This window comes from Saccopteryx bilineata, chromosome 5 (genome assembly GCF_036850765.1).
Source record: "Saccopteryx bilineata isolate mSacBil1 chromosome 5, mSacBil1_pri_phased_curated, whole genome shotgun sequence".
Lineage (NCBI taxonomy): Eukaryota > Metazoa > Chordata > Mammalia > Chiroptera > Emballonuridae > Saccopteryx > Saccopteryx bilineata.
In genome coordinates this window covers 156,677,100-156,695,253 of record NC_089494.1, presented here as the reverse complement: position 1 = coordinate 156,695,253, position 18,154 = coordinate 156,677,100, and the positions used below count along the sequence as shown (strand labels likewise).

Here is an 18,154-nt window from a genome sequence, read left to right as displayed (position 1 = left end):
AACAGTCAGAAAACATGCTTAACTACAAAGAACTATAGATTAAAATGAGATACCATCTACCAATCAGATTGGCAAAAATTGTTTAAAATTTTTAGAACCAAATTCCAGCAAAGAGGTCGGCAAATGGAGTAGTCCTATATGTTGGTGGTCAGAAGTTAAACTAATAAAACCTATTTGGATAGAGAGCTAGCGGTATTTGTTAAACTTCTTAAAATACATACCTTTTGACTACCAACTCCTCTTCTTAAAATTTATTCTATGGGGATAAAACTGTCAGTATATAAAGATATAGGCAAGCAGATGTCTACGGAAGTATCGTTTTAGTTGGGGGGAAACTTTCAATAGTCAATAGCGGCATAGTTGATTATATAATGCTCATCTGTACCACTGAATACCGCAAACTATTTTTAATAACTGGCACACATATAGAGAAAGAAATAAAGCTTTAGGATAATATGCAGAGTGTGAGCCCAATTTGGGAAAAGAATTTTTTTGAACCTGTATGTGTGTCCATGTGTTTGTATGAGTTAAGGAAAAGTTGGCAGAGGAGCAAGAACAAACAGCTAACAGTAGTCTCATTAGAAGGAAACTGAAACTGAAAAGACAGAATATCATTTTACATTAAACAGTTGTTTTACTCAGGTGTTACAAGTTTCATTACTTATAAGTCAAATGATCAAAACTATAAGAATTTTCCAAACCTTTTAAATCTTTTAAAAATCTATTTTCTTTACAATAAGCAGAGCGCCCTTCCAAAAATCCGCCTAAGAAATTATCATATTTGTGGGTGAAGAAATGAATGCACAGGAAAAAAGCTGAAAGGAAATATTGCCAAATGTTAATGGTGTTTTCTGAAGGATAAGACTATGGGTATTTTTATTCTGTTTTTCCACATATTTTTGTAGTTTATATTTTATAAGCAGCATATATCGCTTTGATAGTTAGGAAAAAAAAAAGGTGATTAATTGGAAAACAAAAAGTTTTTGTTTCTCTTTTTTCTCTCCAACAATAAAAAAGAAATGTAAGAACACACTGCCCATCTTATAATTTAAATAATTTATTTTTCTAATCTTTGATTTTTAATTATTGTCACTGTAAGGTATTTTTCCCCACAGAGGAAGAAGGAAGGGTGTAGCCACGAAGAGTGGAATTACAAAAGCTTTATCTAGTACAGAGCTTCCCGGAAGATGTTCTCTGGTCCAGGGGACAGGGGCCAGAGAAGTCTCCTGGAGGAAACCGTGTGGGGGAAATCTAAAGGGTCATCCTTAGGGTGGTGGAGCTAATAGGATGTGGCAAAATTTCATTGGCTGACAGATGGTCGCTCTTTTCCAAAGGACTCCTGGGAAGTTTTTTTTGGCGCATATGGGTGTGGGTGGTTCTAGCCAAAGTTCGTGGGTCTGGTTCCTCACGTGACCTTCCCCCATTGCCAACCAACCTCACAGTCACTGCCAAATTATCTTCAAGAATGTGACCATTTGCAAATTTGGCTAGCCCCTGAGAACTAAGAGGGGGAAAAAATTTTTACATGTTTTTTTTCCAATGTCTTTCTAGTTGTACAAAATCTAAATAGGACCTAGCCAGTTGGCACAGTGGATCAAGTGTCAGCTAGCATATGGATGTCCAGAGTTTCATCCCAGTCAGGGCATGCAGGACAAGCAACCATCTGCTTCTCCCCCTCACCCCCTTCTCTCTCTCCTCCCCTCCTGCAGTCAGTGGCTTGATTGGTTCAAGCATCGGCCCCAGACGCAGGTTGCTGGTGGATCCCGGTCAGTGTACATGCGGGAGTCTGTTTCACTATCTCCCCATGTCTCAATTTAAAAAAAAATCTAAATGTATAACATGAAATCACTAAACCAAAAGTCACTAATAAAGGAAAAGTTGGGTGGGGTTCTTTGGTGAATCAGAAGAACAGTCTGCAGCAGCACAGCTCAGATCCAGAGCCAGGCAGACCTGAGTTTGAATGCTGGCTGCTTACAAGCTATGTATGTAATCACAGTTGTTTACCTGTTCTAAGTCTCAAGTTTCTATGTTTTAAAATAATACTAATTGCTACCATTTCTTGGTTTTGTTATAGTTGAAAACATAAAAATTACCTAGCACAGTCCCTTAACAACATTTCCCTAAAAGAATAGCTACAAGTGTTATATTCTCTTGTGCTCCCCATCTAAGATCTCCCAGGGAGTGCAGAGGAGCCTTGTAAACTCTCTGAGGTCTGGTTAATTGTTACCAATGCACCCAGCACAGTGCTTTGCTCAGAGTAGGTGAACTATGAATATGCATTAAATGGAAGATAACGATCCCATATAATAGAGGATGAAGCTTGGACTCAAACCCTGGCAGTCTCTAAGTCCAGAGTCCACGTTTTTGACGACTCCACATTTGACTTCCCCTGGAGATTTGGTCCCTGCACGTCTGTGATGGAGCTAGGCATCCCCATTTACAGCATGGCCACAGGATCTTCTAAAGACACACTCAGGTGAGAACTGCTGGACTCTAGTGGAGCCACTAAGAGGCAAATAACTGGCCCAAGTTTACAGACATCTGGCTAGTATAAAAGATGGAACTAGAGCATGGATCTTTCGATCTCAAGTCTAGTCAGTTGATGGCAACATAGAATGTTTGATTTCACAAACTACGGCTACCCCTGCCCCCTGTGTTCGACCTTAGCACAGTGTGTTGGGAACAAACCTCCCAATTCTATTGTTGAATTGTTATAGCAGGAGAATGATCTGCAGTGGGCGACAGTGACGTAGGACATGAAACTGGATTGGAAAGCCTCTGACGCATGATCTGTCCAACCTTCGGCAGCGGAAAGAAATTGGTCCCGGCACCTTGCCAGGCTGGCAGGCAGAACACGGCATGGTGCGTCTGTCTGGGCGTCGACATGGCCACGTACCTGTGGGACAGGCCCCACAATAGAAAGAGCCTGGAGTATTGATACACTGCACGAGTGCTGAACAGGGCGCAGGCCAGACGCTGCACTCGTCTCTGTCCAGCGTGCAGGCGGAGCTGTTCTGTGGCGACGTCCACCCCGCTTCACAGATGCAGCTGTACTTGGGCTGCCAGGGCGACAGAGTGCGAATAGAGACAATCAGGGAATGAGCACACAAAGCTTGGAAAGTCTCAGCAAGCCCCCACGGCTTCTCCCCTAACGTTCATTCCCATTAGGCCAGTGGAGTGGCTTCTCTTTTCCATCTCATATGATTAAGCATTTAGACCAGACCACACAAAAAGAGAAACATCTTTACTTCAGAGTCAAGGAAACCTGTAATTTGCCCCAAAGATGCCAGGGAAAGAGCAGCAACAATCAAGAACTATGAGTCAATATAATTAAAGTCAATCAACTCCGCCTGCTATGTTTTTAGAGGAAAAAACACCCATGTAGGCACTGACTTTGGAAAATCAATTCTGTTTTTTTTTTTTTTTTTTTTTTTTTCTTGTAAGTCTCCCCTTTCCTTCCCATCCACCATCACTGGACAGGAACCATTTTCCATCACGTAAGTAGAAAGAAAAAAAAAATAGAACTAAAAATAAAGACCTGAAGGTCACTGCAAGGCTGAGAGGCAGGGACTGAGCAACCTTGAGGGTCAGGAGTCAGGTTTGTCAGGACCCAGAGAATAGGGATGCTCAGGCCAGAAACAATCCAGCCTCCCTAAAACTGCATGTCGCTGACAAGAGCGTGCCTTGTGCCTTTTGTGTTTCCACATCTTGTCACTGTTAAAACTCACAAGGCCTAGAGAAAGTCATACCTCACAGAGATTCATGAAGGAATAATAAAAATGTTAGTAATTTATATAATGAAATCTTAACTTCTGGGTCCAGTTTTCTGCTTATTTACTGACAACTCTCAGCCCTTCCTCAACTGTGCCCTGTTTACGGGCAGGAAGTGACTTCCTCTTCGCAGCCTCCCAGAGCCGTGCTTGTATACAGTCTCACAGGATGACAACCAATAACCTGACTCCCTGCAAAGAGTCACGGTCCAGAAAGGACCCACCTGTCCAACCTGTACACGAACTAGATCCTCACAGATGCCGTGGACACAGAGCGCCTTGGAGCCTCCTTCACAGTCGTCGTATTTGGATGCACACTGGCGGCCATGTGTCTCAGGTGAGCAGTGACAACTGTCGGTTACACAAGAGCACAATGTCAGGGCTTGTGTCAGGGTGAGTGCCTGTTCCTTAGCATCAATAAAAATAATAATAATAATTCCAATGGCAGGTCAATGACATTCACATGGAATCATAAACGAGAACACCAAATTCACTGGCTGAAGTCTTGGAAGCAAGTCACTCTGCTTTGCTTCAAACAGTGCATTGAGTAAACGTGTTATCTTATCAAATACAGTGTGAGAGTAGCACGGCTTACCATCTAGGAAAGATTGCCACTATAAATTTTTCTGGTATCATGTCATTCAATCTTTCAAAGGTCAGACATCTATAAATGTAAGAGTTTGTTCAAGATGATCAAGGGAGAGATCAACAAGTCCATTCATTGTCTGTTCAAATGGACCCACTGGTAAGCACAGATGACCTTGACTGAACTGATAAATTCCTGCATGCTCTCTAGCAATGAACAACCCTGCAAGCAATGTGATCTCCACATCAATGATTATTATTACACTGCTCACAAAAATTAGGGGATCAGGGAACATGCAGATTCTCTAGGTCTTACAGCCTTTTGTACAGTGCATTTATACCAATGAAATAAAAGTTGGTTTTGCTCCTCATTTGCAAAATCAATCAATTTTCTTTGACTTGTTTGCTTTCCTGATGTTTTTAATAAAAAAAATCAAAATGATTCTTTTTTTTATTGCTTCATATTCATTTTGAAATATTCCCTAATTTTTGTGAGCAGTATATATTACAAAGGGCAGTACTTCTAATATCCATGAGATGTAGTTGACACAGTAACACTTCTTTCAGGGTCATATTTTAACTCACAAAATGTAATCATTACATAATAGCTTAAGCTACCAATAGGTGCTGTGTTACAAGAAGGTTTCAGCTCAACAATAACTGCCTGACCTGTGGTGGCGCAGTGGATAAAGCGTTGACCCCAAAATGCTGAGGTCGCCGGTTCAAAACCCTGGGCTTGCCTGGTCAAGGCACATATGGAAGTTGATGCTTCCAGCTCCTCCCCCCTGTCTCTCTCTCCTTTCTCTCTCTCTCTCTCTCCTCTCTAAAATGAATAAATAAAAAAAAATTGTAAAAAAAAACAAAAAACCTAATGAGCAAGTTGTTTTAAGTTCTCTTTAAGCTCTGTGTAATTCTCAAAAATTACTGAGATAGTTTTATACCCGCACTGCATAAGAAAGGCATTTGGGGGCACAGAAGGGTAGAAAAGTCACCAAGCAAGTCTTATTTTCACATATCTGAGCATAGTAAATGGAGTAGAGAGCCAGGCCCAGAGCTCACTGTTTGCCTAACCTGAATGTTGGGCCTCATGGAGGAAACTGACCACATGGGCTGGGGTCAAAGGTGAGGAACTGGGAGGAGTTGCATGGCCATGAACCACAAACTTGTTTCTGAGTATTCTGGAAAAGGAGTCACACTACGAGGTAAAGAAGCTCTTTAAACAACACACATTGATTGAGGAACAAAGAGTTCAGCTGATGTCCATGGATGAAAACAAACCGTGACTGACAGTGTGGGAAACGGGTTTGGCTGTTTCAGAAGTCACATTCTGGGTGCAGAACTTGGTGTACCCATGGAGGAGCCCAGAAACAATTGTTGGGGTGGTATCTTTGGGTGGGTTCTATGGAAGAAGATACCAATGGAGGTGGCCAGAGGTGGAGAGTAGAGATAGGGTGAGCAGCATTCAGGCACTCACAGGAAGCACTGCCAGCCCTAGCAAATAAAGTTACAGGACGCCCAGTAAAATTTGAATTTCAGATAAATGAATACGTTTTGGGTACATATACACCTCTTGCAATACCAATATATAATTGTATAAAAGCTGTTCCAATAAATAATTACATTTCGGAGCATTCCAAGGTTGCCTTTCTCATTAAGATTAGGTAATAGTTAATAACAATAGGTAAGTAAACTTAGAAATTTAATTCTTTACTCCCTACCAAAAGTTACTTACTTACTTTCCTTTCCTCTCTTTTCCACACTCTCCCTCTCATATTCTCTTCCCTTTCCTCTGTGCTGCCCCACCTTACAAAGACTGTTCTTTCAGAGAATGTGGTTAGATTCTTAGAGATTAGAGAACTTCAGACTATTTCATACACATATTTGAGCATTTCATTCATGTGACCCCCTTGCTGAAAGTTCATCACCACCTCCACCTGCCAAAAATACTTTTTAAATCTTTAACCGACTATTGCTAGCTTTCTGAGTCTATCATGCATGAGAGATCTGAGTGTTCTGGACTTCTGCACACGCCTGGCCAGGTTTAAACTCTGACCATACCTATTAGCTGTTCATCTCAGACAATGTAAAAACTCCCTCTGCCTCTGTTTCTTATAAAATAATAGTTCCAATAATAAGCAGTATTTTAACCATGGAATCTAAAGGCATTTTCCTGCCAGGAGTGCTCAGGAAATTGTGTTTATTTTATCACTAAATGCTTTATTGGAAAATGACTTAAGATTTGAGAGGAGGTTCTCATTCATGGACTTGTAGTTAAATCCTTTTCATTATCTCTCTCTTCCTTCTCTTTTGCTATTGTCACTTGGAGGTGAATTCATTTTAATCCCATACTCTTATCTAAATAGCTACAAAGTATACTTCTTTCATTTAAGCTTATTAGATAATGTGATAAGAAGAAAAAGGTGGGAAGCAAGAAGCCAGGTACAACATCAGCTTCCTTGCTGTGATCCTCAAAGACAAGCAGTATTAACCCATTTTACTGGCAAAGCTCACATTGCCCAAGGTCACAGAATTCATTTGCAAAAGATGAATTAAAATTTATGTCTGTTACTACTGCACTGTTGTTTTTTCTAGGTCACATTCTCACATTCAGAAAAGTCAAGTTAGTTGAAGACTATCCCTTTTTATGTCTTTTTACTTTTAACATAACAGTGTATATATGTTGTTGGGAAGATAAAATATATTATGCTCACTTTGTTAAAGATGGCGCTGTCCACATGGAAGCCCGTCGCCCAGGTGATATTAGTTGCCCTTCTTGCTTGGAATGGGTGCGATTATATTAATGTGTGTTGGGGCGGGCTGTGGGCAGGCAGGATCCTTGTAGCCTGGGCCTTGGTTTTAGGACTAAGCCTTTCCCACCCTTTTTGATGTGGGGTGGTGCACTCTCATGAGGAATCCCATTATGCCTCAGATAAGTGACTTTGTATCAGAGACTTCCTTATTTGTATATTGGATTAAAAGTTTTGATTTCTACACTATAAAATGGGGGCAGACCAGGAGCTTGCTCTCTTGGTTCCTGAGATTAGCATTAGAGAGGAAAGCAGAGAAAGGCCACATGGAGGAGGCCAGGAGAAGCAGCCAAGAGGGCGGAGTGCTGAGTGAGAAGCCATTTGTGCAGAGTTTGTGCAGGGAGAAGGAAGGAGATGGGGAACAGAGGTGAATAAGTCTGGTGAGCTAGAAACCTTTGATTCTAGGAAACTCGGATAAGTCAATAACTTTATGAGCACTGAATGAGTGGGTTTTGGAGCCCAGTGTGTGTTTTTACTTGCCCCCCGGGTGCAAGCTAGGATTAAAGATGACAGCCCATCAGTTCTTGGCTCTGTTGTTTCTTTACTGACTGTCCAAATCCAATGCGAACCTGCATGGGCCGGGCAGCTGTGATGGTGGCCCTGGCTACTGGCTTTATATATGTAAAATATATTATCATCATATCTGGAAATGACTTTTCAAGAAAAAGAGTAATGAATTCTATACCTCCCTGCAGAAGTCACCTTAATGACCTGTTGCTGATTTGGTTCCAGCCAGACAAAACTAGGTTTTTCAGTGTTCAAAAACACTGTGAGTGAATGTGGCAATGGGAAGAGGTCAAATATACTTTCCTAGTCATAGTTTAACTTGCTTTAGAGTTCATGGTTCAATATTAATATAGCTGACTAACTCAAAGAAGTAATAAGTTTAATACCTAACTACCATCTGAGCTAAACCCAGACCATCTTCATGATTTAAGCTCTCCATGTTTTAAAATCCACCAGTGATAAGAATGGAAACAAATAAAATAAAACATGCGAATCACCCTTGTGTTCCTGGGGTAAGAACAAACAAACAACAAATTAAATTTCTTTTCCTACAAAGCCTTCTCAATCTAAGCCTGAAGTATATAGTATACAACACCCATGCATGGCAGATTTGGACCTCAGGGTGGTCTTAACCCAAAGAAAGCAGAATAAAAATCAGTTCTTCAGAACAAAGAGGTAACATCAGCACCAAGGAAGTGGCAAAACACTATCTGTGAGCTGACTGAGGCAATGGAGGGCAGCCCTGGAGTCACCAGACCTCCTAGGTAGAAGCAGACCATGGTCTCCTTTGCTCTGCTTCCATTACTCTAAAAAATAATTTTAACCAGAAAATCTCTTAAGAAATGGGGCTTTCAATTAATTAGCATGTGCATAATACTTTATCTTTCAAAGTAGGAATTAGAATCCCTTAGCGGGGGAAAAAAAAAACCCTCAGGTTAATCTCTGATCTTGTTATCATCAACGTTTTACTTAGCACTTGAATGACGATGTCCTTACTAACTCCACTGCATGAACACAGCAGTGGCTCCCTGCGAAGGTGGAGTAGACTATTGATGTAAGAATGTTCAAACCTGTGGAGAACTTTTATAACGATTTGAGTCAAACCCAGGAGTGCCTGAAAGCAATATCTCAACAGAGTGAGAAAAGGGCTCGTAAGAATAACAGTTTGTAGTTTCTCTTATGCACTTGAGATTGAGGAGAGAACATGAGGAAGATTACATGAAGGTGGGAGAAAGGAAGGCCAGAACCAGATTGCAGGTCAGTTAGAGTGACGTGCCGTTTTGAGGGTGGTCAGCCTTTAGGAGGGGGGGTCGTAACGGGGGCACTTCAAAGGTGTGTTAGCCAAGATGCACAGAAACAATGGACAGGGCTTGCTTGGGGCAAAGGTAAGTCTTACACTAAAAAAGTTACAGGCCTGAATACCCACCATGACCTGCCCAGTTAGGAATTGATGATCAGATCACCCTGAGAGGTTACTTCCCCTAGAACCCCTTTTTACCCACACCCTCTCCTATTTAAAGCTGTGGAACATCTGTCCCTTTGATTGCTGAGTCTTCCTAACCCTCAGCCCCATCGTGCACCTGCCCTGCTTATTCTCTGTCCCAGCCACAGCAGCCTCTTCTGGTTCCCCAGGGTCTCTAGAGAAAGCATTTCTTTGTGGGGTGAGAGCTGAGGATGCACAGCTTTTCCTCCTCTGGTAAATAGTCACATGCACTTTAATTAAGACCTACAGATTTCCCCATGGAGTCCCTAGTTTTGCTGCTAACACAGATGGTTAACCTCGGATGCTCTTAACTACAGGATGTTTTAGTCCTCCAAACACATTCCCTAATATATATTTTTAAATAGGCAAAAGTGATAGTTTTTACCAAACCTTTAAGAGACATTACATATTTCTGCTCAGACGCCTTGGGGCTGTAGAACTCAGCCGTGAGAAGGACGTTCCACAGGGAGCTGCTGTTCCTCAGGCCCCAGGCCAAGCCTGAGATGAGCAGACCGCACTTAAACTGAAGCAGAGCCACTGTAGCCAGTCCACGGACCCACGAGAATGAAAAATAAGTGCTTGTTGTTTCAAAAGGAAAACACGGAGAACTTACCTGTAACTCCCTGCTGTATTTATACACGTGGCTCCATTCTGGCAGCTGAAGGGTGTTCCTGAGTAACTCTCACATTCATTAACATCAACTGAGCACAGAGGACCCTGTGTTAGTGAAAAGAATAAAGTCAGGAGCCATAGGTTAAAAGGCACCTGGGGTCAATGTTCAAACGGGATGTTTAAGGATTTACACACAGACAGTAAAGAATTCCTCAGTCAAGCCAAATACAAGAATACTAATACCAATGTTCATCTCTGGTTAGCCTTCCTCTGGAAATCAGACTTCACCTAACAGAGCCAAAGAGCTCCTTATGAAAAAACACCAGTCAGACAAGAAAGAATCCTTGACAAACGAATTCTCATTTCACTATGGTGTGATACCTGGGAACACTCACCAATTATATTTTAATGCACACGTCAGGAGCATTTTCACCATTAATAGAAAAAAGCAAGAAAATTTACATGGCTGTGTCAGGTTTGCTCAGTACGTTGGATGCTACACAATTACATTAATGTTGGCCGAAATATCATGCTGTCCCTGCAGTTATCCACTCAGCTGAGCCTCTCCTTAAGATGGCTTAGTATTTAGTGGGTTATACATTCATGTTTGCCATTGTGTGGATCATGACATACATAGTTCAGAAAACCACAGAATCCTAGAAACTTTGAAAATTAAATATGTCTGAGTGATTCCAAGGAAACCGCAGATGCTGACTCACCATCACTTTTTACCAAAGATCAAGTGACTCACCTTCCACTGTGAAGGGCAGATACAGAAGAAGGAGTCATGCAGATTGAGGCAGGTCCCACCGTTCTGGCAGGGATTGCTGCTGCAAACCTTTTTGTCAACTGCCTGAAACAAAGACAGGGCGGTCAGCAGGACAGCTGTACTCGCGGTAGGCAGCGATAGAAGGTGTGTTTCAGGGCACGTGAATATGTAACACTGCAGCTTACTCCAGTCACTGAGGGTCCTCCTCCAGGTTTTAAATCAGTTACTTAAATTCTTCTTCAAATCAATATTTCATATAGGTCCTAGGCATCTTTCTCCACTATTTACATGCAGTTATCCATGGATGGGATGAAGCATGAGGTGAGAAGGTTCTGACTCTATTCTTTGGAAAAGCATTGTTCACCAGAGAAATAAATGTTGGTAGACAAATTTAACAATTTCAGGTGTGGGGATCATAGAGTTCATTCCTATTGTGCTAAGAAAATAAAATGGAAATTCTGATTCTTTTGCTGTTATTGCTATCTTTGTTACCTACAGATAAGCATTTGAAATATGATCACCTTTTGTTGTCACCTGTCCTCCAAAGGTTAAGATGACTGGATTCTTTTTATCCAAGTTCCTTTGTTTGAAATGTGACCAGCTTGGATATACTCTCCACTCTCATGCTCACATGACTACTTTCAGTCTAGGGTCACAAACAGACCGCCTTTGTTTACATAGCCAGGGAATATGTCTGCTCCCAGTTCCAATTTCATAAGATTGGTAATGGTTTTGGAGGCAGAGAAAACTTCTTTAGAGAGGATAAGTGATTAAGCAAGAAAAGCTATTCTATTTATTTCACCTAATCACAGTCTAATTCTATGTTTTAAAAATTAAACTAGGAGCAAATTATTCACATTTTTAAAGATATTCAGCAACTCACAAAGAAAATCTATTCTGTGCCTTTCATTCTACACAAGAAACAGGGAGCCGGAGGGTAGCCAACTAAATGTCTCTGCATCATTCATGGCAAAGCCCATTCTCTCTCCACCTTTGTCATAAGTCTGGTGACCATGTACATGAGGGTGTCTTTCTGGACTATGCTTTCATCCATTATTCTATCTGTCTATCTTTGTGCCAATACCACAATCACCCTGTTCATCAAAGGGCACTATTTAGAGAGTTAACCACAATTGTATTAGAAGTACTTCTGGTGTACAAAAGCAGCTTTGTCTGAAGAACGGAAACACAAAAGCCTCTGGGAGCCCAACAGGAAACGGGATCAGTAAGCAGTCAGGAGGAAGACAATGGGGAACAGTGGAGACTAGTGCCCAAAGAGCGGCTGCCCTGTGCAGACGTAAAGGCATAAAGTGCGTAAAGGCACTTACATTCAAACATCATTAAAAATCGTCCTGGAGGATGCAGAGAAGGACACTCTGAGCTAATTTTGATCATGGCCTCTGGTTCTCAACATTTGGTAGGAATAAGAAAGCACCCCAGTAGACTGAAAACTCTGATTCTGTATTTTGCTCTGCAGGTGTGATTCCTTGCTCATTTTCATCCACTCAACTTTTCCCTTAAAAGATCAAGGCTAAGTGCAATTTATTATCAAAGTCGGGAAAATAAATACATGAATTTGTTTGTCAAATTTAAAACACCAAAGTAGAAGACAACATTTGACACATAACTAAAATAGGTCAAGAACATTAGGACAGAGATTGTTCACTTGGAATCCTCTGACTTTTATTTAAAATTTTAAAGATAGGACATTTTGTGCATTTCCTTGGGTAGAAGGTTATGGTTTCCATAATAGTCTGGGTGGGGGGTTAGTAAAGAGGAGCAAATATACAGTGACAGAAAATGATTTGATTTGGGGTGATGGGCACACAACAAAATCAATAGTTCAAATGCTAGAGAAATGTTTGCCTGAAACCTATGTACTGTTGTTATTGATCAATGTCACCTCATTAAATTTAATTTTCTAAATAAAATTTTTTTAAAATGTCAGCTACTTAGTTAGAAAAAGGGGTAAACAGTCTAAAATTACAAGGACTAGTTTACAAGCATGTAGTAAAGTAATGGAAGGTATAATCTCAGAAATTGTTCAAATGTAATTACCAGCAAATGTACTTTAAAGGAAATTTGGAATATTTTTGTGATATACTCCAGACTTCTGAATTTAATGTTAGGGAGGACATGTGGCCTTTCATAACTTGGTCCTTGATGCCAGAATCAGCAAGCTGGATGGTCACTGATGACCAGACACAGCACACAGAAGCCTGCCATAACACCCTAAAGGGTGTCAGCTTAAGAGGAAGAGCATGCAGACTGCTGGACACAGAGTCACAAGGTCTCACATGCTCACATGCCCAGTGACCATGGGTTGGTCACTTCATCTCTCTGAGACTCAGGTTCCTCATCTATATCCTGGGAAACATAAACTTTGATGAGAATTAAGTTAGAGAAAAAAAATCAAATTCTTTGATATTAATCATCCATCTATCTTAAGAAAACTAGATCCATAAATGATTCTAGTGTATTTTAAGTAAAAGATGTTAGATATATAGCAGTTATAGGACTCACCTGCTGTAAGCTTTGAAATTTCCTCTCAAGATCCACAAACTGGAAGTGGGGAGGAAAGAACATCAGTTAGCTGGTTTAAAGGCATTTTATATAAAATGTTATCCCCTTGACATACTTTCTTAATACACTCTTTTGGGGACTTACTTTATCTGTTTCTTACTTCTTTTATTGCCATACTCCTTCTTATTCCTCTCCCCTCCAAGTTTCCCTTCTTTCCTGTACTCTTACACCATGTAGATTTTTCCAAAACATATTTAAAAAGAACTACAACCCACTGCTAAAGTTGATTAATTGCTTATCAGCACACAGTGACTTTGGAAGTTTTTATAAATGACAGACACTCATCCATTTCTCCAATAAGAAGGTTGTTATCAGAATATGAGCAAGGTTATTTATGCAACACATTCTTGCCACAGTATTTCCAACACTCTGCCCATCACCACATCCACATCCTCTATAGAGCTGTGACATTTAACCGGAAAGTCTATAATTACAATGTTAAATTTCTACAGAGGACACAAAATGGTATATCTCCAACAAATTGGTTACTTATGAAGTTGAATGAAAGACAGCCCATTTGCTTGAATGGTATAGATGTCAGACTTACCTTGGAATTAAGCTGATGGATTTGACTAGAAATATTTTGAGGCAGACCAACTGCACCCCTTTTTAAATCTGTAATATCATCTTTGTTTTTCTGTATCTATTTTTTTTTAATAGAAAGAAGAAAAAGGCAGAGGAGGAGAGGAGTGGGAAGAGGAAAAAGAAGAGAATGTTAGTAAAATTTTTATGAATGTGATACAGGAATAAACTTTTAAAATTTGAGTACCATTTTATTTTAAGCACTAAGATCTTGCCCATTGTTATAAAAACCAAAACAGTGCCATGTACAATAAACATCAGATTAAAATAGCTCTGGCATAATTCCATTTACCTTTTTCAGCAACAATCTATCAAGGTAATTTCCATTTGCTTTCTCCCCACCCCCATAATAAGAGTTTAGAGTGCTTCCTAAAAGGCCTGGCTTAGTATCATACTGTTCAGGTTTTAAATCTTGACTCAGCCATTTTTTGTGTGCCCTTGCACATGTGACGGGGCTGCTGCAGGTTCCTTCACCTCCCCTATAAAAAGGGTAAAAATCAAGCCAACTTCATGGGGTAGCTGTGAGGGTGAGATGAGATCATGCACAGAAAGTGCTGAGCGCAGTGGATAGCCCACAGTGAGCTCTAATGCCAACTTCTACACTTTGGCTGATACACCAGCATGATGTAGCACATAATGAACACAGAGAACACTTAATAAGGCAGAAAATAATCAGCCAATTCTGCTCTGTGGTGAAAGTGAACTAGTCACTTCTACTCATTTCTCCGGCCCCTCATCCTTCCTTGCTCCCCCTGTGAAGGAGTGCTCAGACTACCCTCTGTGCCTTCTCTGGACCAGAAGACCTAAGCCTGCTCATTACTAGCATTACGCTTTCTACCCAACATTAACCCTAGGGCATTGTTCTTTTGATGGACCTGTGTCTCCTCCAGTTATATTCCCTGTGCTAAAAAGTCAAGGTACAGATTATTATAGACCTGTTCAATTAAGTGACCATATGTGAATGTACAAAATTATTTCAATATATTTCCCATGTATTACCTGATGTATACATTCACCAAGGTCTTCATCATTTAATTTAATTTTCCCCAGGGATCCAGTTTTAAATTCAATGTTTTGAGCAGACCCAGTAAGAAACACTAAATTTCCTCTCTCTGTAGTCATTCGAGGCCTATATAATTCAAATCAGAGAATGCATCAGTAATTAACACATATAATTTTCAAATGCAAAGGATGAAGTTTCTCACTGAATAACTACATACTACATGCATCTTCACTTGTGATCAACTCAACCAAATTCTCCCTGTTCATCTATCATTTCTTTCTCTGAAAATTTCCTGGAGATATCTCCTAGTATTTGCACGCTTGCCTTATTTGCAAAATGATAAATAAATGATTTGTGTATAAAAAGATAATTACACACATCAGTCCAAATGTTTTTTCTTATTTTTTTTAACACCATTATTTTCTTCAAGAAATATTGCACCTTTGCCTATCTGGCTATTTATGAAAATGGATGAGGAATTACCCCAGAGTTTCTCAGCAGATATAATCCCTGTGTCTACTTACTGTTGGAGGTCAGTACTCCTTTTCTGTCTCTGCAACCTAAGTCTTCCATCTTCACCATCTGATTCAGCAAATGTCAATAAAATAACCACACTCCAAATAAAAGGTGAGGACATGTTCCTCACCAACTCTCCTAGGCTGTCAGGTAAGAGGGAGGCCACTCCAAGTGAGTATGGGAGTTTGGAGAGAGCAAACCAGGCAGATGTACTTTGACCTGTGGAATGTCCTGCAACTTTTCAGATCTTTCTTCTTTGCCCCAGAAAGCTAAGATATTTTTTCTTCCTGAGGGATGTAAATGATCTTAGATCTTCCGTACTCTTCAACCTTTAAGTGATGTAGAACTTAATCATTATCTGTTTGACCTTTGAAATGACTGCCTTGGGAACACCCACTAAAACAATCCTTGCTTAAGAAGTAGCTAACTTTCAACAAATGGTGCTGGGAAAACTTTTGCATGATATTCACATCCCAAAATTAATGTCGGACCCTTACATTACACCATACATAAAGATGAACTCAAAATGGATTAAATATCTAAATATAGAAGCTAAAACTATAACACTCTTAGAAGAAAATATAAGGGCTAAGTTGTATGACATTGGCTTTCACAAAGATTTCTTAGATGTGACACCAGAAACACAGGCAACAACCAAAAAACAGAGAAATTGAACTATTACAACATGAACAACTTTTGTATATCAACAGAGTATAAAAGCAACTCAGAGAATGGGAAATATTTGCAAATCATATAAATGATAAGATGTTAATATTCAGAATATATAGAGAACTCCTATAACTAAACAATAACTACAACAAATACAAATAACCCAATTAAGAAATTGGCAAAGGAAATAGACATTTATCCAATGAAGATATACAAATGTCCAAAAAACATATTAAAAATGCTCAACATCATTAATCATTACAGAAATATAAATCAATACCACAATGAGATACCATTTCATACCAATTAGGATGGGCATTGTCAAACAAACAAACAAATAAAAACAGAAAAGAACCAGTTGTTAGTGAGGATGTAAACTGGAGCACTTGTGTTCTGTTGCTGAGAATGTAAAATGGTGCAGCCACGATAAAACAGTATGGCAGTGCCTCAAAAAATTAAACATAGAATCACTATATAGTCTAGCAAGTTTGGGGCATCTACCTAAAAGAATTGAAAACAGAGACTCAGAGACATATTTTGTAGAATCATGTTCACAGCAACATTATTCACCACAGCCAAAAGGTAGAAGCAAACCAAGTGTCCACTGACAGGTAATGAATGGGTAAACAAAATGTGTGACATACATACAATGGAATATTATTCAGCCTTAAAACGGAAGGAAATTCTGAAACATGCTAGAAAATGGATGATACTTTGCTAAATGAAATAAGCCAGATACAAAGGGACAAATAGTCTATGATTCTACTAATATGAACAACCTAAATTAGTCAAAATCATTGAGACAGAAAATAGAATGGTGATTTCTATGGCTGGGGAAGGAACAACAGGGAGTTACTGTGCAATGGGTTCAGAATTTCACTTTGGAAAGTTAAAAGCAAGTTCTAGAGATGGATAGTGATAATGGTTATACAACACTGAATGTATGTAATGCCACTAAATTTTAAAAATTATTAAAATGGAAAATTTTATATTATTTATGTTATAATTTTTAACAAATTGAAAATAAAGTTAGGAATAGGGGATGGGAATTGGTTACTATAGAAACTCTCTTAAGAAATAAAAGGATGCTTTTACATGTAGACTCATTAGTTTTAAATTTTTAAAAAAATAGCCTGTGAAAATTTTTGAAGTGCTATGTAAAATTTTAGATAATATCTATATAAAATTAATCCTTTAAATAAGGTGGTACAATTTAATACTATAGAAAAATATACACTGTTTTACACCTGTTCTCAACAACAAAATAGCCTCAACACAAAAATAGCAAAAATAGCTGGCTAGTTGTTGTTTATATGAGGTGATACTGGGGTGAAGTGATGAATTTTTTGTTACTCAATTGTTTTAAGAAATGGGTGTGGCAACAATAAATGGAATTTCAAGTTAAATACTTTTTTAAAGTTGTATTGATCAAAGGATTGTTTAAAAGATTAACAACCTGGGTTAGACATGGGAGGAAAGCTTGACATTGTGAATTATTTGTCAACTTTAGGATAAAAGAGAATGGGTTAGAATCTTCCAACACAGGGCAATTCTAACTCTCTAATCTCTGAACATAGCCATGTTCAGGATTTTTTTTTTTTAAATCCCTGCACCAAGCAAACTTTTAGTGAGTATTGGGGGAGGGGACCAAGTGTAAAAGGGTGCCTAAGAAAGCTTTTCTACACTGTTTACTTTTGCATTCATTTAAAATAAAATTATTAATTCAGAATACTAAATTATCAATGACATTTATACATCTTATGCTTTTAATGGGTTCTGTTGTACTCTTGATTTCTACTGACCAGCCTTTCCTCTCTTCGCGTCTTCAACAAGGTGCATACAAATGTGTTTTGCTTTGTTGCAGATATTACACATGTTGTCTAGAATCAGAGTTTTATCTGTTTCTCCATTTGTATGTTCAGTGTATTGCTAATCAGTAATTCATGACCTATTAACTGCCTCTAATCCTGTCTCACGCTCTTACCTTTCTACGTCTCTTCCTCCTGGTTCCACAGCTCTTCTTATAAAAGTCTCAGCTCCCTTCTCTCCCTCCTCCCCTTCTTACAAAGCCATCAGAATGCAATTATAAAAATCAGACTTAACTTCCTTCTTCTTCTTTTACCTTTTCCAACATTTTGTACACCTTCAGTGCTGTTACAGTCGCTCTGCTGGTGGAGAAACAGGCTCACGCAGTCAGAAAGGAAGGGAGCTGATGAACCAGATGAATGAACTGCAGAGCCCGAGATCTTACCCCTTCAACTAGACATA

The 18,154-nt window shown here is 39.4% G+C and overlaps 1 protein-coding gene across 1 annotated transcript in view; it reads right to left on the bottom strand.

The window, feature by feature from the left end:
* The window catches only part of CUBN (cubilin), a 324,233-nt gene extending 308,737 nt beyond the window's left edge, over positions 1–15,496 (bottom strand). The window contains exons 1-8 of the mRNA XM_066279340.1: positions 15,226–15,496; positions 14,698–14,827; positions 13,664–13,759; positions 13,057–13,095; positions 10,516–10,617; positions 9,766–9,869; positions 3,995–4,121; positions 2,897–3,059 (exon numbers count right to left, since the gene is read on the bottom strand). Of these exons, the coding sequence (XP_066135437.1) occupies positions 2,897–3,059; positions 3,995–4,121; positions 9,766–9,869; positions 10,516–10,617; positions 13,057–13,095; positions 13,664–13,759; positions 14,698–14,827; positions 15,226–15,338 (874 nt within the window). The 5' untranslated portion in view covers positions 15,339–15,496. The remainder of the gene's footprint in view (positions 1–2,896; positions 3,060–3,994; positions 4,122–9,765; positions 9,870–10,515; positions 10,618–13,056; positions 13,096–13,663; positions 13,760–14,697; positions 14,828–15,225) is intronic.
* Between the last annotated feature and the right edge of the window lie 2,658 nt (positions 15,497–18,154).